Consider the following 18,789-nt stretch of genomic DNA (forward strand, 5'->3'; position numbering starts at 1 on the left):
ATGGAATTGGATTCCACAAGTTGACAATGCCTTCACCACTTTAAAAATAACCCTTAGATCTACTCCCGTCCTTGCCCTACCGAATTTCCAGCTTGTTTTTTATTTGGACACCGATGTCAGTAACTCTGGAGTAGGAGCAGTTTTACAACAAGAAGGACACCTTATAGCTTTATTTAGCAAGGCCCTCGGAATAAAGCACCAATCCTTGTCGATTTATGAAAAGAAAATGTTAGCGGCTCTTTTGGCAGTCAAAAAATGGAATCACTACTTGGTTGGTCGTTGTTTTTGCATCTGAATCGACCACCAAAGCTTGCAATTCCTAGCTGACCAGCAGGTTGTTACTCATTTTCAAAAGAAATGGGTCTCCAAAATGCTTGGTTACAACTTTCATGTGTTATACAGGAAGGGTAGCACCAACATAGTAGCCGATGCTCGTTTGAGACAGCGTATGGGGGCTGAAGGATAGTGTTTACAATTGAAAGGTAGCTCGATAATATCTAGCTTATTAGCTTGGGTGCAAGAAGCTTGGATACATGACCCTCGTATTAACAATATTTGTTTGGAGCTACAAGCCCAACCCCCCTCCCATCCAAAGTACAATTGGGATGGTCGTTTTTTAAGAAGAAATGGGAAACTTGTGATTGGCAAGGATCAAGAGCTTCAAAAAGCCCTATTATTTTTTATTTTTATGAGAGTTCCACAGAGGGCATTCGGGCATCCATTCTACGAGACAACGACTTGCAAGTATGGTTTATTGGAAAGGGATGCATACGGTTATTAAACATTGGGTAGAGAATGCCTTGTTTGCCAATGGAACAAGTATGATACCTCTGCTCATCCTGGGTTACTTCAACCACTCCCAATTCCTACTCATGCTTGGTCCAGAGTGAGCATGGATTTCATCGAGGGATTACCCCCTTCTAAGGGAAAGAATTCCATTCTCATAATAGTGGATAGACTCATTAAATATGCCCATTTTGTAGGACTCTCTTATCCCTTTACATTTGTTACAATAGCCCAAGCCTATCTTGACCATGTTTATGAGCTCCACGGGATAGCGCTAAAATTTTAACAGTTCATTTAGCTTTCTCGTCCAAAAAATAATAAATTAATTAAATTTAAAAAAATTAAGATCAAAATTTTAAAAAATAAATTTATCTTTACGGAAAACATATATTTTGTAATTTGGTGAATGGAATGCGGCATTCACACCCACTATTGTCCATAATTTTCAGTGGGAACAAAAGCATGGAAACAATGAGAACAGACACCCTTTCTTTTTACATTGATTAAGACTCCCCTTTTCTTCTCTTTTATCTTTCTTTATTTTCTATGATTGAAGTGAGAAAAGAATAGCAGAAAAAAGGCTATGGAAAGAAACCTATTGGATGAAGACAACAAGTGATTTTGAAAGTAGAAACGCGTATTACAAAACAGAAAACATCATATCAATGAGAACATACACCCATTATTTTTCGGATTGATTAAGACCTTCCCACAAGAAGTTTTGTCTGGAGGGGGCCTGGCACAAAAGAAGGTTGGGGTTAAACACTGAGACTTAACTCAGTTAATTAAGATTACAATGCAATCATCCTTAATAATTCCTCCTCTATTAAACAAAACACTGAGTCACTGAGACGAAGTAATGAGTAGTAAGCCCAAACACCGCAACTTTTATGTAGATAGATTGAAAATCACTAATTTCTATTTCTCCTTCTTGGATAGCAAATGGAAATTGCTGCAATGATTAACACACTTCCACATATATAATCTACCTTAACTTCTTCGCTACGCTAAACTATTTCCAATCTATAAATACAAGCACATCCATAGTGCTATTGCCTATAAGTACATCCTCCTCAATACCAATTATTCATCACCTCATCTACATCTTATAATCCTTCTTTTTAAATACTCGTCTTTAAAAACAAAAATTGTGAAACATGCATAATCCACTTTTTCTTGTGCTTACTGTAATATTCTCCAGCCTGGTGGTTCAGCCAGTAATGGGAGCAAAGGGTTTCAGTGTGGAGCTTATTCATCGTGATTCGCCAATATCTCCTTTCTATAATGCTTCTCTCACCTCATCACAGATCCTAAGAAAAAATGCCCTCCATTCCCTGGACCGTCTCAGACACTTCCAATCCATGATTGATCAAAGCGCCATCCAATCTGCAGTGACTCCAAATGGGGGTATTTATCTGATGAAACTCTCCTTTGGAACCCCGCCAGTTGACTACATGGCCGTTGCAGACACTGGAAGCGACCTTATATGGATACAATGTGTTCCATGTCTTCAACCTCAATGTTATCCACAAGGTTCTCCTCCTTTCGATCCTCAAGCATCTTCCACCTACAAAAAGATTCCTTGCGATTCCGATAGTTGCCAAGCTCTTCCCCGGTATCAGTGCTCCAACGACGTTAATGACTGTCAATACTCGTATAGCTATGGAGACAAGTCATTTACGAAAGGAATCCTCAGCACCGATACCTTGACTTTTGACGACTCCAATGGTCAAAAAACAGCTTTCCCAACATCCATTTTCGGTTGTGGGCACAACAATCAAGGTAAATTCAGAAGCCCAAGTTCTGGTCTTGTTGGCCTGGGAGGAGGGCCATTGTCACTTGTTTCTCAAATAAGCACTCAAATTGATAACAGATTTTCCTACTGCTTGGTTCCTCGCTCTGCGAGTTCCAGTAGTAAACTGTTGTTCGGCCAAGAAGCAATAATTTCTCGTCCTGGGGCTGTTTCCACTCCATTGGTAACCAAAACCCCTCAAACCTTCTACTACCTTAGTCTTGAAGGTGTTAGCATTGGAGACAAGACCGCACAGGCAGGTTCGAGCCAAGGGAATATCATAATCGATTCTGGAACAACACTCACATACCTAGAATCGAGTTTTTATAGCAGCTTAGAGACTATAGTGAAAGACGCCATTGGAGTAGATCCAGTGAAAGATCCTTCAGGAACATTTAGCTTGTGTTATGGGGCAAAGACTAATATCAACGTCCCGGAAATGGTGTTCCATTTCAGTGGTGCTGACCTTCGCTTGCAACCTGAAAACACATTTCGGAACAATGATGGCTTGCTTTGTATGCTGATAGTCCCAAGTGACTCCTTATCTATATTTGGAAACTATGCACAAATGAATTTCCAGGTGGAGTATGATCTTCGGAAGAGAACTGTCTCCTTTGCTCCCACAGTTTGTACCAAACAATAAATTTGTTAGCTTCCAATTGCATGCGGCCATGGACACTACATAACAATCCCAGCGTCGCTGCTAGCTTTTTAAATTCCTCACTAACTTTTATAGTTTTCTAGCTTAATTGTAAGATCCATGTTAGTCCACCGGTGACATGAAAACTACTTGCAAGATGCATATTGTGGTTAATTAGCACTAAAAATAAAAATTTATGACTGCTCCAAATTTCATTGCCAAATTATTTCTTCAGAAGAAAAACTACAGAGGCATATATTACATTACCAACATCTGATTTGGGGGGGGGGGTTAAAATTACATGTAATTTATGCATTTTATAAGAAGATGCTCTCCAGCACTTTTATTATCTTGTTAGTCTAAACAAAAATAAACGGGGAAATTAGAAAACAATTCCCTTTGTAACTTTGATAAACAAACTGAAAATTAATATTTTCATTTTTAAGGAAGAAAATTAATATTTTATTAATCTATCTTTTAAACACATTTAATAATCCATTATGGAAATTAGTAAATAGAATCTTTCCTAAAAAAAGTGTGACAAAGGTAAGTAATAGAGAATACATTTCATTATTGTTTATTTTATTTTAATTTTGAAGATTATATTATTCAAATAATTTATTTATATTCAATATTAAATTTTAAATAATATACTAAATAAATTTATAATTTAAATTTAATAATTAATATTTTAAGATTTGATTTTTAAATATTTAATCTTTTAATTTATCGAGCAAAACCTAACGAAATAAATAAAATGTAGTCTCTTGACCCGTTGTGTTCGGGCTAAACTTAACGTAGTTGGACTCTGGCTACTCTTATCTCAATTCAAGAATCAAGCAACCCACCAAGATTACTTTATTCGTTTATTAATAAATAACATAAATTACAAGTACTTTACCATTAGACCTGCTGAGTCAATATTTCATATTTTAAAATCATTTAACTTGAGCTTCGACTTTTTGGATTTTTATAGATTTTAGTTAAATAATGTTTAGGTGGAGGATTTGTAGAAAGTAGGTTTTATTTGGTAATTGGTTGATAGTTGATAGTTGATAGTTGATAGTTGATTATGGTAACTGGTTTGATCAATTGATTTTATTAGCTATTTATTTAAAAGTATTTGGTAAAACTTAGCGGATAGCTCAAAGTTAATATGTGTAGAACGACAAATAATGACATGACACATTTTATTATTAAGTATTTATTTATTTATAATACTTTAGTCTTTATTTGGTAAAATTATTGAAATAAAACATTATTACCAATGAATTAAAATATCCATTATGAAAATTAATTAGTGAAAATTTTTGAAAATTTAAATAAACAAATTTCTTAAGTTCTTTATTTGCAAATGTTAATTTTGTAGAAATTGATAAATATTAATAGTGCATCAATATAATTGTAAACTATATTCATAGTGATAATTATGTCATGTTCTTAGTATGTAAATTAGTGATAATTACATCCCACTTTAAATAAATTTGTCAAGTAGCATATTTCAATTAATATAAAGTTATATAAGAAATCATTTTACACGAGTAGATTAAAAATAAATTAATAGTACATAAATATTCAAGAAATAGATACATATGGCAAATGGAGTAATTTTTGAGCAAGTATAGTCAGTTATGTCATTTCACATATCTCATTTTCAATTAGCTGTAAAAAAAGTTGTCCATCCATGCGTTTTTTATTTTAGAGGTTTTAGCTCAACAAGCTTTTACAAACCTTTATTCACCAAACACTACAATTAAAGGGCTTGACTACTAACCGCCTCCGGACATACCAACGTCCAGAGTAGAAATCCTGCACAAATGATGTGGAAAATGATATCTGCAAGTATACGGGTCAAGTTGTAATATAGTTACAACGGAGTAAGTGAGTACTCTGAGGATCGTACCCAAGGGAGGCGAGCACTAAATTAATTCTAATTTTAACCTAAATAGATCTAATTAATACTTTAACCAGATTATAGTACGAAAAATTAAGAGAATAGTTTTTTTTTGTTTATAATAATAATAAAAGAAATAAAGGAAAATTAAATGAATTGCAAGCAAGAAACCAATTAAAGAAATATATATATCAAATCTGGGCATGGGTGATTAGCTTGCTTAGGTAATCTTAATCAATTGTCGTCTCGGTTTTTCTTATTCAATCAACTAGTCAATACCCCAGCAGGATTTTCCAATATGTCCATTGAAATACTGAGTCGATAAGGACTACTTATCTTTTGACCTTACAGTCCATGCAGGTTCAGGGTTAAGGTGTTCACAGATAGGTCATACCAATTTTGGGTTAATTCCCCACCTTGATGACTTCCTAAAGTTTTCAGGCCTAGGGTTTAGGTTCTTCTTGTCCTGAACAGCTAATTTGTTAATAAATCTCTACAAAACAATTAATTATTCATACCTCTACTCGTTAATCCCCCACAAGAGGATTAGTTCCTCATGGATCTAATAAATAATATGAACTTGAATTAAAGAATGAACATAAAGAATGATTTCAAGTATAGAGTTTAGAATAAGCCTAACTGTGTTGAATTAAAGCGCAGAATCCTCACAGAGTTTAAGAATAGTTTCAGAATTTGATTTCTTCTCAAAAACAAATAACAAGAATGGAAATAAAGTCTAACCCCTAAAAGAAAAGGAAAACTAAAGAGAAAATTATACAAAGGAAAAAGGTGTTTTTAACATGTGCTAGTTGAGCCTATTTATAGACTTAGAATGGTCGTCGTCCTTAACCCTAGGTTAGTTGACGTTCCCCATCTTAAAGTTGGATTGTGTAGACCAAAATGCCCCTCGCTCATATTAATTTCCCGTACAGACGCGATGTCACGACATACCAGGTCCTGTGTCGGACATCAAGGGCAATATGTTTAGTTTCAGGGTATCTTGAGGGGTATGTTGTGACATCGAAGGCAATCTTGGACTTCTTTAGTTCTGCTCCCTATGTTGCAACATCTAATGCTTCGTGTTCCAACCTAGCAACCAATATTGAGTTATTATGCCTTGTAATGGTCTCCTGCACACTCATAAGTGTATTAGCGTACCTTTAAGCCTCTTTCGACCTCTAAGGTAAATAAAAGACTTGAATAACACATTTTATTACACTTAACTAAACTTTACTAAAAAGTAATTAAAACATAACTAAAATGCTTATGTTCAAGCTCCTAAAGTACAAAAACTAGTTTAATTTGCTACACCGAATTACGACAGATCAAACTTCCCCCATTTAAGTCATTACTTATCCTCAAAAAACACAAGCAAAAACTATAAAATGAAAAGACGACCCTTGAGCAAGTATGATATAAGTGTTAGCTTTGGAGCACATGAATAGGTATTTCATATTCATATATAATCTTGGCATGAGATATAACTGATTTACCACTTTTGGAACCAAACACGTAACTTCAGTATGTTATAAAGCATATAAGCATTAAAGGTCTCAAATGTAGGAATCTATCAATAAATTATACAAATAATTTGATTATCTTAGCGTAATACAAATAATTATAGAAGCAATTATTCAGTATGATTTTGAATTGTGAATAAATATCCTCAGCTCACATAGGACTTTTTAGCTTGTAACGTTCTGAGGCTTAGGACATGTATGGATTTCAAGAATAGTAAGCATCAAATAGCTTCAAGCACAAAAACAGTTTGGCATATCATATTGTCCCCTATTGTCCCCTATTCTCCCCATTGGTAACCCTTTCCTTCACACCGCTTTATGTCTTCTTCTCTCACCTTCCTTATTTCTCCACATAGGAAGCCACAACATAATATAAAAATCATGGTTAGCTCACGAGTTTTTGTGCACTAATGAATGAGTTTTTCTACTTTTGTGACTTTGTCACATTTTATTTTTCTAACACATCTCACTCACAAATGCTATTTCTTTTCAAGTACTTTTTCCACTCGTTTTGATTTTTTTTCTTTTGTTGCACATTTGAGCTAACCTATAATCACCATATCATATTGATCCCTCCTATTTCACTCTATTTTTACAAAATCCACCATAATGTATCTACTTAACCCTCAATACATATGGCCAGACATCTACAATCATGCAGTTCAGGACCAACGGGAAAAGGATAAGTACAAATTTATATTTTGGATCGAGTTTTGTATTAAAGTTCCTTAAGAAGTGTTTTCTGGCTCAAAATAGGTACTAAGGATAAATAACAGGGTTTACCTTTTGGTTCTGGATGTAATCCAAACAATGCCTTAGGTCATCCCTAGGTATCTCAATATTCACAACTCTAATAAACTAAACAATCACAAATACACAATTTGTCATTCATACTAGCATTCTCGTTTCCTTGTATGCTCCATATCATTTGGTACATTCAATTGCTTTAATGCCTATTTACAATGTAATATATAAAACTTAGTAGTCTAATAATAAAAAAATTTAAAATCACTTATTCTCATGTCAAATTTATTTCCAAAAACATGCAACCTATGTACATGCTCCTAACCAATCACTTGTATTTCTACAAGCTCAAGCACACAAATGACAAGAAAAATGAAAAAAAAAGCATAAAAATTTAAAATAAAAAATTTCTATGCTACCCCCACACTTTAGATAACACATTGTCCTCAATGTGTAACCCCTAATGAGATAAGGAAAGAAGTTATCTGATTGATCGTTATAGTTCTATAAGTTATTGGTGGATACTTCCTCCTTTGGTCGTTTAAAGCTTTAATTGTTGCGCCTCCTTCATGCTGGGTTCCTACATAGAAAATTAAAACAAAATAAAAAACAACTAATAATCTACTATTAATCCTACTCCTACAAAATTAAATTAAAATCATCGAAAAATTAATACAATCTTTAAAAACAAACTTAAACAAGGTTTAATCATCCTCCTCCTCAAAATCTATTTCATCATCTCCTTCCTCTTCACTTTCATGTGCCTCTTCTTTCTGCTTTGGTTGCGTTGGCCCAAACATGTCTGGCATATAATTAGGTATCCTAATATTGTTCTGCTGTGCAAACTTCTAAAAAATTGGGCTCAACTCTTGCATCCAATGTATCATCCAATCCAGTTTTGGATGACTGCTCTCTCCAACTTATTGTTGAGCAGTTGATTTTGCTTTCTTTTGAGACGAAGTCGAAGTTGTTGTTGCCTCTTGTTGGCATTTTTTCCACTCTTTTATCTAATTTTCCCGAAGTTCAACGTATTGTGTAAATAGAGTGTCACTGATGATGCTTCAGGATAACTTCATTGATTGTTTTATGGATGCCATTGGAACACCTACTTTTTGGCATAATGTCGTCACTAAATGGGGGAAGAAAACTCCCACTTTTTGGCCACTAACACATCTCTTCATATTTTGGTAAACCCATTTCCCGATGCATATTTGTTTTTTCTACAAAATAGCATAAAGAAAAACTACTCGAAAAGTATTGATATTAGACACATTTAAAGCATGAACAACTCGTGTGCATGAAAATTGGATCCACATTTTAGTTTCAAGAAACATTATATCTTGATGAAAAGAGGTTGAGATATTGGTACCTAGGCAATATTTTCATTCACCCATTCCTTTAGCCAAAAAGTTTATAATGTTATTCATATCTATGTCCCGAAAGTACTCTAAATTAGTTTCATTAATAAAATCTTTTTCATAGTTTGGTGCATTATAAAAGTTACAAATAATTCGAGGGGTTACTCGCACTTCTTTCCTTCACACATGTACTATTTCCCACATATGGCCTTCAGCATTTCTAAACTATTTGTCCCGTAAAAATGCATAAAATTCTTGAATAACAAGAACCACAACAATGTCTTTTGGGATTGTCCAAAAACATTCCCACCTATGATATCTAACCAAAGGACATATTTCCTTACAAAGAATCATGGACGAATCAAATCCCTTCTCTTAAATAAAGGTTTTTCCTTGAAGTTAAACAAAGTATTTTCTAACATTTAAGTTTAAAAAACTAAAGGGGTTTAGAACTATTGATGATTCTAGTTCATTAGTTCTCCAGACCTTTCTAGGAGGCATGATGTTTAACCTCACTAACTAATGAAATATCAAGCAAATAAGTTCAATAGAACATTAAAAATTGAGTTAGGAACTCTTAACCTCATATGAGTTGTTAGATTCCACGTCTCGTTCGGTTATTTGTTTGTTCCTAAAGATGTTCCCGTACTTTTCCTGCACCGAGCAAGATTGAAAGAAGAAATTTCTCAAACAAATCCAATAAAAAAAAGAAAATTAGAGTTTTAGGGTTTAAAGGATTTAAGAGGTTTTAAAATATTAAAAGAGTTAATAGATGTTTAAATAAGGGGATAATATGTATTTAGGTTATAAAATAGGTGTTTTGAGGGTTAAATATCGGGTAAAGAGAGGTTTAAGCCGCCGGATTGCATGAACAGGTCAAGTTAATCCTACAGAAAATTGTAGCGCTACAGCGATATAGGAGTTCCATGTCATGACATCCCTGGCAGTTTACTATTATTGCCATATCGGAGTTCAATATCGCGACACACTCTAGATTTTTAAATTCTTGGGTATACTGGCTTTGGTGTCGTGACGCACGAAGTCTGTGTCATGACATCAAAGTGATTTCCTTCATTCCGTCAAATTTTCCTTTGGTGTTACGACATGGGGCTATTGTGTTGGGACACTGGTTCTATTTTCACCCAAAATTCCAATTTCTAAAGTGTTACGGTCTTTTATAAAACATAAAATTAATAAAACTTAAAACCTAAACTAAACAGTTAATTAATTATACAATAATTTACAAAAAAAATTAAAAATCCATTCAAATAATTTAAGTTTTGTTGTTGAATTCATCCAACAATATTATTGATTCACAAATGGACGATTCTTTAGTTTTATTAGTATTAGTCCATCGTTCGTCGTACCACTCCACAGTTGCCGCTTGTCTCTTTCCCTACACTTATTTTTTTGAACTGCACACATTAAAGGAAATACGTCCCTTAACTTGGCATTATCAGAAATATATAATTTATCATAATGCACTTCTGAAATTTTTCTACTTTCCTTGCTTAATTGGTGACCACACTTAAAAGTTTCAATCTTACCATTGATTTTCATGGTTAATTATTTTTTCTCTAAATCAATATTGGACCTAAAAGTAGCTAAGAAGGGTCTACCTAGAAAGATGAGTATTTCTCGATCTTCTTCAAAATCTAGAACCACGTAGTTTGTCGAGATGATAAAGCTACGCACTTTGACTAACACATCTTCTAGTACTTCTTTCGGATATGCTGAGGATCTTTTGGCCAACTGTAGTGTTATTTGGGTATTTTTTAGGTCCGCTAACCCGAGTTTTTCAAAAATAGATAGAGGCACTACAGGAAGTGTTTATACTAATTTGTTTACCTACATTAATTTTCCTATGCCTAGGCATAATTTCCTTTAAAAACTTGGCGTACTTAGGAACATTCTCAATTAATTCGATCAAGGGCAAGTTAACGTTTAAAGTTTTGAACAAGTTCAGAAAACTTACAAACTCGTCTTCATCCATCTTTTATTTTTCCTCTAGTCTTGAAGGGAATGATATTTTTGCAACGACAGAATTTTTTGGTTGTTTCCACCTCTGGCTTAATTGTCAGCACAACTACTTCCTCTAGTTTTTGTTCGTTGTCAGCTTCTAGGGGTCTCTCTTGAAGATTTTTAGTATTCTCCATATTTGCCTCTTGAGTTGGGTTTTCTAGGCTATTTAATATTTTACCTGATTGCTTTCACGTGCTCATTACCTTCTCTACGAGGATTATTTTCGTTATTATTAGGAATACCTATGCCAATTTGCCTTTTTATATCCCTCATTGTGCTCATCAATTGGCTTATTTGATCTTCAAGTTTAGTCAATATTTTCGTTAAATTGGTGCACTCAGATTACACTTGTTTTACATCTGTTCTCATTGATTGCATCTTCCCTTTGATTCTATTCAGGTATTGACCACATACAGTATGGTCATTTGGGTTGATAATGTTTTTATTTTGGTTAAAACTACTACCCCCTCATTGGTTTCCCTCCCCATCTCAAGTTCGGGTGATCTCTTCATCTGGGATTATATGTATTTGAATAGGGATTTCTACCCCTATTTTCGATATAGTTTACATCCTTGGTAGGATTATTAATATAATGAAAGAGTGGTTTGTCTCCTCCATAGATATCTGGTGCACCCTTTTCAGCCTTTATTCGGTTGATTCTGTCTAGTAATTGCTAGTATCTGTCATCTTCCTGGACAGCCTTCACCGTAGATGGTCTTTGGCCATATGTATCATGTATGACGCTCAGTTGACCAATGACAAGAATTCATTGCTATACTTTCTATTAGCTCGTACGCATCTTTGTTCGTTCTATTCATCAAGGCTCCTTCTGTTGTTCCATCTAATCTAGGTCTCGAATGCATATCCAACCCATTGTAAAAGGTTTGCAATCATAACCACTCAGGTAATCTGTGATGTGGGTACTTCCGAATCAATATCTTGAAATGCTCCCATGCTTCACGAAGGCTTTCTCCTTCTAACTGTTTGAACATCAAAATTTCCCTTATTAGTTGGACCATTTTTCTGATAGGGAAGAACTTTTGTAGGATTTTCCCTACAAATTCATCTCATGTCATGATCGATCCTAGTGTCTTCGAATCTAGCCAATAAAAGACGTTATCAATTAATGAAAAGGGGAATAACCTAAGACGAATAACACCATTAATGACCCCATTGTATTTGAAGGTATCACAAATCTGGAGGAACCGTTTTAAATGCTGGATCGGATCTTTTGTCATTGTTGCACAAAACTGTAAATTATTTTGGATCATCTATATCATAGTTGGCTTAATCTCGAAATTGTTGGCCATGATAGCTAGCCTTGTAATGCTCCTTTGAACCATATCCAGATTTGGTAACGCATAATCTCTCAGAGTCCTCTCGTTACGTGCCATGTTTAAGTTTATGGGTAGTTGTGGTGGTAGTAGTGGATCTTCTCGAAGCTAACAACAAATTCTCCTGTGGTACGTTGCCTACAGCAGGTGGTGGTGGATCTTGCATTTGCTGCTATTGTTTTTACTGTCGACAATTTTTGTGGATTATTCCCTCTAGATCTGTGATTGGCTCCATAGGTGCTCCCCTACTATGAGTCATACGCTAAACCCAAAAGGAGAATATTAGTAGAAAGAAAGAAAAGTAAATTCATAACTATAACCTAAAAACTTCTTAATTATTCTATTAAAATGCAAAAATTAAAACTAATATAGTGACGTTGCCTCCTCGGCAACGATGCCAACAACTTGACCACCCCTGGACGTATCAACGTCCAGAGTAGAAATCATGAACAAAAGATGTGGAAAACGGTATTCACAAGTATATGGGTTAGGTTGTTATATAGTTACAACGAAGTAAATGAGTACTCCGAGGATCATACCCAAGGGAGGCCAGCACTAAATTGATTCTAATTTTAACCTAAATAGATCTAATTAATACTTTAATCAGATTATAAGACGAAGAATTAAAAGAAGATTTTTTTTGGTTTATAATAATAAAATAAATAAAGGAAAATTAAATGAATGAAAAGCAAGAAATCGATTAAAGAAATATATATATCAAATCTGGGCATGGGTGATTAGCTCGCTTCAGTAATCTTAATCAACTGTCGTCTCGGGTTTTCTTATTCAATCAACTAGTCAGTACCCTAGCAGAATCTTCTGATACGTTTATTGAAATACTAGGTTGGCAAGGACTACTTAACTTTCGACCTCACAGTCCAAACCGATTCAAGGTTAAGGTGCTCACAAATAGGCTATACCAATTTTGGGTCAATTCCCGCTTTGATGACTTCCTAGGGTTGTCAGGCCTAGGATTTAGGTTCTTCCTGTCCTAAACAGTTGATCCATTAAAAAATCCTTACAAAAAAGTTACTTATTCATACATTCACTAGCTAATCCCTCATAGGAGGATTAGTTCCTCATGGATCTAATAGACAATATGAACTTGAATAAAAGAATGAACATAAAGACCGATTTCAAGTATATAGTTTAGAAGAAGCCTAATTGTATTGAAATAAAGCCCATAATTCTCACAAAGTTTGAAAATAGTTTCAGAATCTGATTTCTTCCCGAAAATAAAGAACAAGAATGGAAATAAAGTCTAACCCATAAAAGAAAAGAAAAACTAAAATCTAAAACTAAAGAGGAAATTATACAAAGGAAAAATGTGTTTTTAAAATGTGTTACCTGAGCCTATTTATAGACTTAGGATGGTCGTTGTTCTTAACCCTAGGTCATTACGTTCCTAAGCTTAAAGTTGGATTGTGCAGACCAAAACACCCCTAGCTCGTATTAATTTCCTGTTTAGAAGTGGTGTCGCGACACACTAGGTCCTGTGTCACAATATCGAGGGCAATATGTTTAGCTTCAGGGTATCTTCAGGGGTATGTCAAAACATCCTCAGGCTGTGCCGCGACATCGAAGGCAGTTTTGGACTTCTTCAGTTATGATCCCTATGTTGCGACATCTAATGCTTCGTATTGCAACCTAGCGACCAATATTAAGTTATTATGCTTTCTAATAGTCTCTTGCACACTCACAAAGTGTATTAGCGCACCTTTAGGCCTCTTTAGGCCCCTAAGGTCAATAAAAGACTCAAATAACAAATTTTATTACACTTAACTAAACTTTGCTGAAAATTAATTAAAACATAACTAAAATGCTTATGTTCAAGCTCTTAAAGTGCGAAAACTAATTTAATCTGCTACACTGAATTACGATAGGTCAACTACCCAATCCTCCATTTGTGCCCAAATCAGCTAAAAAGGCCTAAAACTTTGTTTACTAAACATCGCCTAAGTAATTTTAAAGAGAGGTTTGAGAAATTCAATTTCCTTTTTTAAATTTCATGTTTTTCAAAATTACTCATAATTTTATTTGATGTAATACACATTATCTCACTATATGATAAAAACTTCAAAGTTTAATTTTATTTATTTCTAATATATATTTTAATTTTTTGTCAAAATTATTTATAACTTTTTACAAATATAAGGATATTATATTGAATATTTTAATATAATTATTCTTATTTTAATTATTTTTAATTTATAAAATTCTAGTAACTTAAATTTTCCTAAATCAATTATTTATCCAAAAAAAACCCCAATTACAAGTGCTAACATTTTAAAAGCTAGCATTTTGAATTGATAAATTCTAAAATGTTAGTATTTTTAAATCTTAAAATTTAAATTTTTTTATTCAAACGCACTCTTAAAGCCCGAACTTGTTAGGGTATTTGAAATTTAGATTTTTTTTAGTAGATTGAAGTTATTTAAAGTTGGTTGTAGATTTAAGTTTGGATTGTGAGAGTTCAAAGTTATTGACATTTTAAAGCTAAATAAGTTGAATTGAATTTAAGTTTAAATTCATTGAGTAAAATTTTAAATTTGAGTCAGAATTTACAAGTGTAGTATTTATAATAAAATTATTATTATTTTCAAGACATCTACTCATCCTTTATTCAAATACCATGAAGAATGTGAAAAAACTTACATCTCAGTTGATCCAATTAATCTCTCCTAGTGGGAGTAAGTATTTGCCGTGGTTGGTAGGGTACTATTTTTATAATATAAAATAATTAAAATATTGATTTTAAAATTAATAAATTACTGAACTCAGATCTTAAATTTATTGAATAATATTTTTCAAAATAATTGCCAAAATCAATTAGAACAAATTATGAGTTTTTTGGATATTTATTGAAGCGAAATCTATTGAAGGATAGATGTTGATCATGATGTTTAAAACTACTTTGTACCGAGATAAAAATATAGAAAAGATCCTTATCATCTCATATAATTCCCGTGATTAAAGTAAATTACAAATTTATTAAAGCACAAATACTTCTTACCATAAATTTTTTTTATAATTAAAATATTTGCTATATCTATTCTACTGTCTATAAATATAATATTTTTCCAACCATTATTTAATTCCACAAATGACTTTGATTGTAGTGTTAGAAGTGAATGCTTTCCTGAGCAACTTTTCTTCAAGGAAACTAATTAATTGATGCAATCAGAAAAGTAGAAGTTGTTGGGATGATTGCGGGACATATTTTGGCATGCAAAGCATAGTACATTTAGCTTTCCGTCTTAAAAGTTGAATGGGTCAAATTCAATTTTAACTAGATATGAAATGGTATATAAGCTAAACTAAATATGATTTAAACAATCGATTTAGCTAGGATACTTCATACCAAATAATGAATTTTAAAATGCTCCAACATATGATATGAAAATTAATTACTTTAACCCATGCATGAATGTTCCAAAATCTACATAAAAATAATTATTAATGTGCCAAATTTATATAAATATATAATACCTTGAATACATTATGAAAAAAAGTGATATATAAAATATAAAATTATTTTAATAATGTTAATTCGACTTGGCAATTCCGGATCAACTTAACTATATAAAATAAATAATAAAAGAAATAGGTAAAAATATCATGAAGGTCCGTTAAAAAATTCTATCTATTTCTACCGTTAAGTGATGACATAGTTAACAAAGCAAGTAGGCAGAGACATGTGACATGTGACATGCCACATGTACATCATGCTGAAGTGGAATTTTGTCACTTTAACAATTTTTTAAAAACTTAAAAAAACCAAATAAATAAGTTTTTAATAATAATTTTTAAAACCATGTCTAGGACAACCATCTTCATGTTCATCCTCGACGTGGTTTTTAAAATAATTAATATATATATAGAAAATTATTTAAAAATATTGAGAATTATAAAAAATAAAATTAATAAAAATGATTTAAAGTTACAATAAATATTTGAATTGCAAATTAATAATTATCATCAAGTTTCCATTTATTTAAATATTTAATAATTATTATTAATTTTAGAGTTGTGTGATCCAAATTCCTGTTAAAGAAATAAAATACAGTGGCAAAATAGGGAGATATGTGGGGGCGAAGATTTTTCAAGTAGAATCCGTATATAACTATCATTCTTCTTGGATTTTTCCCAAAAAGATTTTTATATAAAATATGTATGTTCTTTTTATTTTTATTTTATTTTTACTTTGTGATCATTATATATTGCCGTTATCTACGTTGAAATTTTTCAATTAAGAATTACTATAAATATATAAATATTTGAAGTGTAAAATTTGTTTTAAGCATTTGTTTGTCCAACATCTTGTCCACTGCTAAGCGTATCAATTTGAAAAATTATGTTACAAATTTGGACAACAAAACATTTAAAGGAATATAGTCACTGAACAAAAATAAAAGTTACAGATTTTATTATTTTGGATTTCTGGTTTGTTTAGGACAATTTTAATTTTGGCTATTTATTTTAAATTAATATTAATTTTAAATATAATTTTATTAATTTTAATAATTTCAGTATAATTCTTAATAATTTATAAATAATTTTTGTATTTTAAATACTTTTTATAAATATTACATCTAGGATTAACCTGAACAAACATTTGTCTAAGTTTAAATTGACGTGGTTTTTTAAATAATTTTTTATTTTTTAAATATTTGCTAACGTGAAAAAAATGTCACATCAACACGAGGTACATATGGCATGCCATGTGTCATTGTCTACTTGCTTCCTTAATCAAATCATCTCATAATGATAGAAATAAATAGAATTTTAAACAGAAGGGTGTAACGCCCTTAAAGCCACTATGATATAAGTGATACTATATCAGGAATATGCATAGTAACTTTCTCGAGTAAATGAAATGTGACATATCAATGATAGTAGAGAAGGTTTTTGGATACTAGAAAAAGTTGAAACAAGTGATATATTGTGAAATACTAATTCAGGGCGTAGACTAAATTGTAAAGTGAAGAAAAGTGAAGGGTCAAATTGTAAAATTTAAAATATAATTAGATTAAATTGAATTAGTTAAAAACTAAAAACTCAGAGTTACATTTTATCAAAAGTGAGAAATGGCTCAAAAGTGAATATCAAATATCATAAAGGGCAAAAAATTATTACCTGAAGATATTTTTGATAAATTTATCAAAATGTCATGAGACATGTGAATTAAATTTTAGCTATTGGATGTACTTGATGAAGTGGGAATCAATGTGGACCCTAGGGTTAAAGATAATTATATTTATAAAATTATGAAAACTTGACATGATATTAGTTATTGGATCTTGATGAAAAGTGAGATGAAACAATGATCATTTGATTGAAATTATTATATTAAACTATTTTTATTAGATAATTATTAATGGAAATATGAAGAGCTTTCATTATTAATGGAAGTATGAAATTATTATATAAAGATATTTTCTTCATATTTCATGCACCAAACGTCCAAGCAAGGGAGGAAGAAAGAAAATTTGGTTTTATTCAATTTGGTCATTTTCCATCAAATATAAAATCTCTACCCAAAACCTTTGATTTTTAAGTAAAATTTCAAGTAAAATCATGTTATCAACAAAATCAAAAGCTTAGTTTCATGAAGAAATTCATGGGTTTGTGGATGTAAGTGAGAGAAAGTAAGAAAATTTGAGAAATAAATGTTACAGGGTAAGAATTCAAGTGTTCTCTTATAGATTTTGTATTTTGTTGAAGTAAAAACAAGAGATAGTGCTGCTTGATATGAGTTTTGATTATGGTCATCTTGTGTTCATGAAGAGAAAAAGAAAGAAAGTGATTGTCACACCCCAAAATATAGGGGGTTAATTGAAATAATTAATTAAGAAATGAATTAGGCTTGATGGTTAAATAGTTAGTGCACTTGTTAAAGGTCTTAGGATCAAGCCACTCTTTTCTCATTTCTTTTCCTTTTATTTTCAACAAACTAGGATGAAAACCACTCTAAAATATATATTGTTAGAAGTAAAACTTAATAAGAAATACGTCTTCGGCCTAATGGTTAACACACTAACACTCTCTTTATTGACTAAAGTTTGAACCATTCCATCCCCAAAAATCCATTTTATTTTTCGGCAGTAAGGATAAATTACATTTGAAAACCCTAAGTATTTAGTACCTTTTTTCCTAATTACATTTGAGTTTTTGCTTTCTTTTCCAATCCAAATAGAATTTTTCTTTCTTCTCCCTATTTCTTCTCCCTTTTCTTTTTTATCCTCTTCTTTGCATCATATTTTCTTCTTATTGCTAAAATTATTTTTGTTTCCCAAATCAAAATCTATTCTCGTTCAAGTCATTTTTCTTACCGGTTGTCGATCTCGCCATTGATAGCACTCGTTTCTTTTCATTAAAGGTTCAGTAAGTAAATTCATTTTAATTAGTAGACTCGTAAATTCCACAATAGCATCAATCCATGTTAATATTTCAATTCAATTACTCAATCTTTCTGGTTCTTGCCAAATCTTTCGATAATCTTGATGAATCTTGAAATCAATTGTTAAATTGTGTATAAATTTCGTTTGAAGGACCCGTTTTAGGTGTGTTGGACCAAAATCAAGCGTAAAGAACGTCAATTGGACTCTCGGTGAAATGTGTGTTCTTTTACAAGTGAATTGGAACAAATTGTATCTAGGAATAAGGCCACACGGTCTCCCACACGAGCGTGTGGGCCAC

At 32.2% G+C, this 18,789-nt stretch overlaps 1 protein-coding gene and 1 non-coding gene across 2 annotated transcripts; both read left to right on the forward strand.

Annotated features, from left to right (window-relative positions):
• Positions 1-1,734: 1,734 nt before the first annotated feature.
• On the forward strand, positions 1,735-3,428 carry LOC128031941 (aspartic proteinase CDR1-like). The gene has a single exon (XM_052627049.1). It carries the CDS (start codon positions 1,944-1,946, stop codon positions 3,219-3,221), a length of 1,278 nt encoding a protein of 425 aa, XP_052483009.1. The 5' UTR covers positions 1,735-1,943; the 3' UTR covers positions 3,222-3,428.
• Positions 3,429-11,662: 8,234 nt separating this feature from the next.
• LOC128036289 (small nucleolar RNA R71) lies at positions 11,663-11,769 on the forward strand. Its single transcript, XR_008193087.1, has one exon. It is a non-coding gene; the product is annotated as a small nucleolar RNA R71 (small nucleolar RNA).
• Positions 11,770-18,789: the final 7,020 nt, after the last annotated feature.

Source organism: Gossypium raimondii, chromosome 13 (assembly GCF_025698545.1).
Source record: "Gossypium raimondii isolate GPD5lz chromosome 13, ASM2569854v1, whole genome shotgun sequence".
In the NCBI taxonomy this organism is placed as follows: Eukaryota; Viridiplantae; Streptophyta; class Magnoliopsida; order Malvales; family Malvaceae; genus Gossypium; species Gossypium raimondii.